General features: G+C 20.3%; 1 protein-coding gene across 1 annotated transcript, besides 3 other annotated features; it reads left to right on the forward strand.

Moving 5' to 3' along the window:
• Positions 1-625: 625 nt before the first annotated feature.
• Positions 626-1,187, forward strand: PGAL8A_00475200 (Plasmodium exported protein, unknown function; the record flags this gene model as incomplete). Its single annotated transcript, XM_028673534.1, has 2 exons — positions 626-700; positions 774-1,187. The coding sequence occupies 2 exons, from the start codon at positions 626-628 to the stop codon at positions 1,185-1,187; spliced, it is 489 nt and encodes a 162-aa protein (XP_028529976.1).
• A 388-nt stretch (positions 1,188-1,575) lies between these two features.
• Positions 1,576-2,133: a repeat region.
• A 906-nt stretch (positions 2,134-3,039) lies between these two features.
• Positions 3,040-4,742: a repeat region.
• A 668-nt stretch (positions 4,743-5,410) lies between these two features.
• Positions 5,411-8,055: a repeat region.
• Positions 8,056-9,657: the final 1,602 nt, after the last annotated feature.

Below are 9,657 nucleotides of genomic sequence, written 5' to 3' on the forward strand. Positions count from 1 at the left end.
TAATTCAGCGCTTAACTCATTATAAAAGTACTAAAAGTGACTATTAATAAATTACATGTAAAATCCATTTAATTTATATATAAGCATATTTTAATTTTAAGAAAAAATGATTTCAATAAAAACCTTTTTCTTGTTATTTTAAATATATTAATTCTTTAAAAAGTAAAGATAAGTAGTAGAATAAAAATATGCCAATTTATCAAAAATACTTTTTATAATTTCTTTTTATATGTATAAAAGGGATCAAAAAGATATATTTAATCAAAATATCATTTTTAAGGGAATTATAAATTTAATAAAAATAAAATTGAATACTTTCAAATTTTTTTATCCTATTAATTTTATTGATTTTTATGATGTAAATTATGATTTTAAATATTATTTTTATTTTCTTTTTATATGCAATCATTAATTGCTTTTGGAAATACACAAATTTTATAAATTATATTTAAAGTTTAATTAATATATTTTTTTTAAGAAAAATTATTTTTCCTTTTAAAAATATAAAAGTTTAAAGTTTTTTTGATTCAGTATATCTTTCTCTTAAGAAAATTTTATATAGTAATAACATAATACGGTATATTATTCCACATATTTACCTAGAAATAGAAAGAAAATAACTAAAATGATTAGTATAAATCCTTTACGTTGCAAAGTTTCAATCGTTATTTTGATTTTTTTAATATATATTACGATGCATGTAAGTAAAATAAAAGAACAAAAAATATTTAAATTCCTCTACATTTTTAAATTATTTTTTTTTATATTTAAAGCATGAATATAGATCATATCATAATGAGTATTTAAGATTTCCTTTCAGTAAATATAACCAAAGAAAATTAATGGAGATGCAGAAGGAGAATTATAAATATACAAATACAAATGCTATATTTGAAACAGATAATGATTATAATAATTTTAAAAAAAAATTAAATAATATTCTTCTAATACTAAAAATAGGGACAATTATTGCAAATAAAATGCCTGAATACTTTGAAATAAAATTTGATAAAATAAATAATTGTAAAAATATAATGAATCAAGAGGAACAAAAACAATGTAAGTCATTTACTCTTATGAAGCATTACGATCTGTGTTATCAGAATAAGGAATGGGTAATGGAGATAGTAGAGTATTCATTAAATTATATAGAAAGACTTATTAATATTCTTAATAAAGAATTATAAAATAAACAAAAAATATCAATAAAAAAAAGTAAAAAGTGAATGTATTAGATATATACTATTGAGTGATTAATAAAAGGTGTTAACCTTTTTGAAAATAAAAGGTAGTAGCTACATAAAAAATAAATAGCTTGAAATAGCTAGATAAAAAAAAAAAAATTATTTATTTTTTCTTTTTGTAAATTTTGAATACATAAAAAAAAATATATTTTTTTTTTTGAAAAATAGTTTAAAATGATCAAATATTAAAAAGAATAGTTGTTAACTAAAACGTTTATTTTATATATTTTTGTTTAAATTTATATAAGAAATTTTTTTTTTAACATTTATAAAATCTTCGTGTTTTGTATTATTTATATAATTTATTATGTAAAAAATTACTCGTAACATTATAAATAAAATATATGTAATTCAAATTGATAATCAGTGAGTATTTAAATTTTTAATAAAAATATAGTATTTTTACTAAGATAAATGCCTCTTAAAAATAATAAGTTCTCAATGAAGTACACTATACATAAAAAAATTTACAGTCTTATGGTATTAAAATTATACATAAATTCATTAAATTATTAGAGGAAACTCTACATGCTCTCTATTAATCTGTTTGTTCAATACTCTAGCAAAGTCATTGAATAGGCAATTAGTAAGTCAATTAGCTATAGCGACAGAATTCGAAACCAGCACATCCATGATACATTGGATTAGTAGTATAATCAAGATGAAAGAAAAAATGAGAGTATTTGGATTATATATTAAGGAATATTGAGTATCTACAATTCATATATATTTGAGGAAAAGAAAGATGGTGAATTTACTAAAGTAAAAATACCAAAAGGGACCACTAAAATTCAATGAGATATAAATAAAAGATTACTTTGAATTGTTCGTAGACTTTCAAAATAAAATAAAATTGCTAAGATTAACTAAAAAGGAGGCATGTGTGATAATGGAATCTTCATTGACAATAATTCATTCACATTATACAGTTGATTTATTTTTGAACACAAAAGAAGCAAATATTTTGCAATTACAAATTGAATTAACTAGTTTATTATTTAATAATAATAATGATAGTTTCTTAAAACTATGTAACATATTTAACTAAGAAACAAAAACAGACGTATTTGAAGTCATAGATAATTTAATTGTAAATTGTAGGGTGTATACTCTTATTTGTTTATGTTTTAAAGAACCAAATAGCGTATTGGTTTATTAGTTGCTTGTTCAACTTTTTTGCTAGTGTCAAACAAATAATTTAATAAAGAGTACATAGAGTAAACTCAATTTGATTTTAACTTAATTAAAATTTTAATTTAAAAATCTTTATTAATCAACATCAAATACTACCTATTAATTAATTATTTTTTTTAAGATAATTTATACAGAATTCTAAAATATAATTTCCTTAATATTTCATCTTAAAAAAAAATTATACATTCCATAGTAATCAACATATTTTCAAAAAAAAAAATTATTTTTCATTCATTTAGGATTACGTTTATTTTTTTAATAAAAAAAAAAAAAAATAATATGGCAACATTTTTCAGTGTCATATCCTAAAAATAAATATATATATAAAGTTTTTTTTTTTTCTAATTGTAGATATACCAAATAAAAAATTCTTATTATTTGTTTATATTTTTTTTTTTAGTAAGCTTACTTTTAATTCAAGTAAATATACTTTTTTTAGTATAATACTTTTTGAGTAACTATTTTAGTGTGAGGATTTATGATTGCTAATTGTCCCCACGATTTATGAAGCACAAAATAAAATGTCTTTATTTTTTTTATTTACCTAAATATTATACAAAAGAGGTCTATAGGATTATTTATAGACCATCTTTTTAGTTTTTTGTATTAATTTTCTTAACTGAATCTTATATATTTCTCTAGATTTACTACCTAAAAGTTTAATTTTAGAAAGTACAATTTGAATCTCTTTGCCTCTATAGTATATAGATACAATAATTAATCTTCTATTTTAAATTTTAATAATTTTATGTAGTAAAGATCAATAAGGTTTATATTGATTCTTGCCACTGTAATGTCTCAATTGATACCTTTGATAATTCTATAACTCATATTAAACAATATTATTAATATTAATAACTTTAATTGATATTGATAGTTTCTCCTTTAATCCATTTAAATCTTAATGTATTTATTTCCATCTATTATTTAAATAAATTGTTCTTATTCATAAAGTATTTTGAAGTACTATTCCTGAAAAATGAATACATATACAATTCATTCCAAACATAGTAAACTATTGTTTTTCCTTGAGCCCCATGAAATGTTTTTTTATGCATTATTACAGTATCTTTTATTATTTCTTCAATAAATATATTTTTTTCTTCTAAAGTGATCTTAAATATGTAATATAACCTTTTATGAAGACTTTTATTAATGTCATCTCCTTGAAAATAATGAACATTTGTATGATACAATTTCATTTGTAATTCTTCAATGACGTATTTCTGAAATTTTGGTTCACATAAACAAAACCTGATCAACAATAGTACTTTTATAACATCCAAACATAAGAATCCAAGTGTTTCTCACAGTAGAAATTGCATCAATAGAAATAGGTTTTTTTAATAACACTAGTTAACATAAACCGTAAATAATACTCTCTAACCACATGAATATAGTATTCTTCTCCTATCTATATTTTGAATCCAACAAAATCTAATGATACAATATCAAATATATTAAAATTTGATAATATATGATTATTATTAGGTTCAAACTTATATTATTCATTATCTAACAAAATAAACAATTTATAAAACATTTTTCAATATCTTGACTATTGTTAGAACACTAAAAGTATCTCTATATTTTCTTTAAAGTTTTATTCACTCTACAGTATCTAACAAACTTACTCTTATGATGCCAGTTTATCAAATGAGCCCTATATATTTCTGATATATATGACCGTCCTCCTGTTTTGTAAATGAGTAGAAAAATAATTTCTCCATATCACATCTCTTGTAATATTATTCTCTCCTTGCATTGCATGAGCTATTTCTTAATAAGATTGGATAATATAAGAATTTTCATAATTCTCCAGTGGTTTCCTACAAAATAAAGATATATAACTAAAAAGGTCACAGTTATCACTTATTGATCTAGTTATCCAATTACATAGACTGTTTTGAATTCCTTTAATGTGTTGAAATTCCTAATTAAATTTAGATTATCTTAATTTTCATCTATATAATTTTCCAATGTTAATAAAATCTACTTCTATGAGAACTTCACAGTCAATTTTGAGCTATTCCTTAGATCATTTAATATAGCAATCAAATATTTTACAAGTTATAACCATTGAAAATAATTCTTTTTCTATTTCACTCCATTTCCGTTAAACATCATTCGGCTTTCATGATGTATAGTGAATATATTTAATTTATCCATTGTTATTCATTTGGGTTAATACAGCTCCTATGGCATAATATGATGCATCTATATAAATAATGTTTTGTTATCCAGGATCAGAAAATGATAAATAAGTTATTTATGTCATACTTTTTTTTATTTGTTCAAAAACCTAATAATAATCTTTATTACTGGTTAATAAAGGATATTATTAACCTCTTTGAGAATAAAACGTAATAGCCATAGGAAAAATAAATAGTTATTCATAAAATAACTAGATAAAAAAAAAAAATAATATTAGTTGTTAATTTTCTTTGTTTTCTTTTGTAAATTTTAAAGTACACAAAATATATTATTTTTTTTAAAATGATTTAATAGTTGAAAAATTAAAAAGAATAGTTATTTGCCGAGGGGTTTATTGTCGTATATTTTGTTTAAATTTATATAATAAAACTTTATATTAACAATAATCAAATTTTTGTTTTTTTTTAGTATCCATATAATTTATTCTGTATTTTGTTAATTTTAGAGCAATGAATTTAAATTGCTTAACATTACTCATAACATTATAAATAAGATATATGTAATTAAAATCAGTAATTGAGGATTTAAATTTTTAAAAAAAATAGAGATTTTTATCAAAATAAATAAATGCCTCCTAAAAAAATAAAGACTCAATGAAGTAGATTATATAAATTCATTTTACTGATTTATTGTATTCAAATTATACTTAAATTCATTAAGTTGGTAAAGGAAATTTTATATGCTCTTTATTTATCTGTTAGTTCAGTATCGTGGCAAAGTCACTGAATAGATGATTAATAAATAAATTCCAAATAAACTTTTTCCTTCTAGTTAATAATTAAACTAGTTTATATATACACTCTGAAAATTTCTTAATATAATTTCTATAATAACCAGTATCTCCAAAAAAAAATTTCTATAATTAATCACATTTATGTTATTCCGCTTCAATAATTGTATTTATCTTATCTAAGGAAAATTTAATTTCCTTATAATCAATTATCTTTCTAAGTATGTTATATTTGCCTTAAAGAATTCACATTTATCTACTTTTGTTCCTAAACAATTATCAGTAATTTATATACTTTTCCCAATATTTTAAAATGTTCATTTATAAATTTTGTTAAAATGATGATGTAATGAATATTTGCAATTACATAGCTTTCTCAAAATAAGTCTATAAAGATATTTTTTATTATTCTTTGAAACTGTGTAGGATTATTTTTCAAACCAAATGTTACTACATCAAATACAAATGTCCCACGTTTGGGTACTATAAATCTAGTGTATTGATTACTATTTTCATCTAGTTTTTTTTCCATAATCCATTTTTAAGATCTATTTTAGAAAAATATTTAGTACACATAAAATATCTAGAATATATGTTTCATATGAGGTAAAACATACAAATCATCTAATATATATTTATTTAAATACACGTCATATATATTAGTTTTCCATCCACTATTTTTTTTTTTTTTTTTACAAACTAATACTATAGATGTTCAATTTGCGTTATAAACTCTACATATAATGTTTTTCCCTATCATTTTATCAACTTACTTATGAACCAAAATTAACATATCTTTACTCAAAGATCTATGATTATGCCTTTGAAGTTTTACTTTAACAGAAGTATAAACTTTACTTGATATTCCTTCCATTTTATTTTCTCAAAGTAATAAATTAGATTCTAATAGTTTCTCAATTTATCCTTATCTTCTTCAGACTTGAAATATATTTTGTCAATAAAATTTTGAATAATTACTTTATTAGCATAATCTGGACCCTTTTCTTCATATTTCTCAACTTATATATATATAATTTCCATTAATTTTTTTAATATAATATCCTAACTGATTCATTACTATACTATTGATTAAAATAAGTGGTTTTTCTGAATTTACTATAGCAAATATTTATCGATTTATTTGTAGCTTTCATACTAATTACAACTTCTTCAGACATCTGTAGTTTTCTTCCATTGGATACACTATAAAATTTAAATGGTAAAAATCCTAAATCTAATTATATTTTAATTTTTTCGGATGGTAAATTAGATATACTAAGCAGATCAGCTTCTATGTCTAACAATAAAATGTACTCTTTTTTCCATTTATTTCAACTATTTATTTGGTTTTTTCACAAAATTCCATATTATTTTCATTGCTTTGTAACTTATTAATAGATTATTCACTTTTTCTCATTTCTTCAATATCTTCTTTTTGGTCTATTGTTTTGTGCAATTCTTCATCTTTACATACAATATTAATTCTATTTTTTTTTTTACATATTCTTCATTTCACTCTTTTGTCTTATTATCGCTATATTTTTCTTTTGCTATTTCTTTATATTTTTCAATGTTTCCTGTTGCCTATCAAGATATTTCTCATTAATGCAACATTTTTTAAATAAAATTCATTCTTAACTTAAAACTAATATAATACCTTTATCCGTTATTACACTTTTAATTTCATCTTATTTATCCCTAATTACTTTATTTTTACATACTGATACCAAATAACCTATCATGTTACAATTATTGCATATTCTCTTTCGATGTATGCAGTCCCTTATAGTAAAACCTTTTTTTCCACAATATCAAAATTTTGTAATTCTATTTTGAAATCTATAAATAGGGTTATTTTTTTTCTTAAACTTAATAGCATACACGCATTCATCTTATTTTTCATGGAATATACTATCTCTTTTTTTCCAAAAATAATAACGACTACAAAACATCTCTAAAATTCTTATTCTCTTGAATGTTTACAATTTTTTTATTTGAATATCTTTCAAGGGTATATTTTCCAAAGAATCTCCAAATACCATGTCTAATAAAGCTATTATTTTCATTAAAGTATAAACAACTAAAGATATATACAGTACAATCTTCAATAAATGAATTCACAACTTCCTATATTATTTTTTTTCTTTCAGTAGTGCATAATATCATCATTCTAGCAAATTTTTCATCTGCGTCTATAAAAAGTAATTTAGACACTTCCATTTTAAACTGCAACATGTTAACTATTTTATCATCTACTATCAAATTATATATCTTCTCTACATAGGTTTTTGGTTTTAAAGATTCCATTATTATACATACTTCTAGTTTAGTTAGCCTTGACATTTTTGCCTTATTTTCAAATACCATAAACCTTTTGAAGTGTTCTTCTAAAGATTTTTCATTAAATTTCGGAAACCCTTCTGCCTATTTACTTTTACTATTTCATTATCTTTTCTAATTTAAATTGATATTATTAATTAAAATCTATTATCTCCAATAGTACATTTAATCCAAGAATTAATAATTCTTTTTCCATTATTGATTGCCAATCTATTATGGGTTCTGTCTATATCGGCTTTAATATTTCTGTCGTTTCCTCCAAATAATTTATTAATTGCTAGTTCAATAGTTTTGCTAGTATCAAACAATCAAATTAATAAAAAGTATGTAAAGAAGACACTACTTATTTTATTTTTAACAAATTAAAATATTAATAAAATTATTCACTTTTATTAATATCAAATATTAATTACGTTATTTAATTACTATTGTTGTTAATTTACACATTATCTATATATATAGTATTTTATACAACATTTTTAATCTCAAAAAAAAAAAAAGTACTCTACATATCAACTTTTAGTACAAGTATTTTTTTTTTTAGTGTACTCACTTATATCTGTACACTTATCCCAAATTTTTTTGCTAACACATAAAAATATTTGTTTTCATTTTATTTACTTAAATTTCATTGTAAATAAACAGATAATACTATTTATAGAACATTACACTAAAAAAAAGTATAGGCACTAAAAGTACATTAAAAAAAAATGTAACTATCTTTTATTATATTTTTTTTTTTGCACTTACAATTACATATAAAAAAATATATTTTTTCTTTGTTGTAACACTTGCTTAAAAAAAAAAAAATTTTAATCATAATAATTTCATTTTTTTCATTTTTTTTTTTTCGGGGAATGATAGTGTCGAATAATTATTTTTTTATGAAATATTAAAAATGTAAAGCTAAATATGATATACATAGAGTATTGTGTAAATTAATTAAAATGGTAACTAATGTAATTAATATTTGATATTAATTAACAAATGTATATAATTTGTTTAATATTTTATTTTAATTAAAATAAAATAAACGAAGTATTCTTTACATACTCTTTATTAATTTGCTTGTTAAATACTATTTAAATCATTGGATGAGGATTAATAAATCATATGTGTAATAAAATAGGAATCATTTGGTATATATCTATATAAATTACAATAATATGTGATAATTTTCCTAGTATTACCTTCTATTCTAATTATATACAAATGAAGTCCATGTTGTATTATTAACTTATAATGTTCGATTATAGCATTTCATTAATCTTTTCATGTAATAATTTATAATTTGAACATTTGAAATTATTAAACTATTTTAAAATTCAACTCAATAAAGAGTATATTTAATACTATTTGTTTATTCTTACTATAAAAACCATTTATTATAAATTTTTATGTACTCTATATATATCCTGTATAAGATAAATAAATATAATTTTAATTACATCATTAATAATGTTTTTTTATAGATTTTTTTAAAACTATTTTTTTTTTTTAAAGCTTCATACATATACTAACATTATATATACAGTAAAAAATATGGCAACTCTTTTTAGGAAATTTTTTTTTTATATATATAATTAAATTATTATACAAATATAATTATAAATAACTTGTCATCCACGCCTTTTCATATATATCCTTAGATACTGTTTTATAAATAGCATTATCTATATGTTTTAAATAATATTTAAATGGATAAAATTAGTAAAAACATTTTTATTTGTTCATGTTAAAATGCTGTACAAATGTTCACACATAAACACGAACATAAAAATAATAAGTATGCAAACAGTATGTATACTAAAAGTACATTAAAAAAAAAAAATGTATGTTTTTTTCATTATATTTTTTTTTTTTTGTGTATTTACAATTATAAATAAAAAAAAAATTTTTTTTTTTTTTTTTTTTTTTTTTTTTTTTAAAAAAATT

Source organism: Plasmodium gallinaceum, assembly GCF_900005855.1.
Source record: "Plasmodium gallinaceum strain 8A genome assembly, contig: PGAL8A_v1_141, whole genome shotgun sequence".
NCBI classification, from domain to species: Eukaryota; Apicomplexa; class Aconoidasida; order Haemosporida; family Plasmodiidae; genus Plasmodium; species Plasmodium gallinaceum.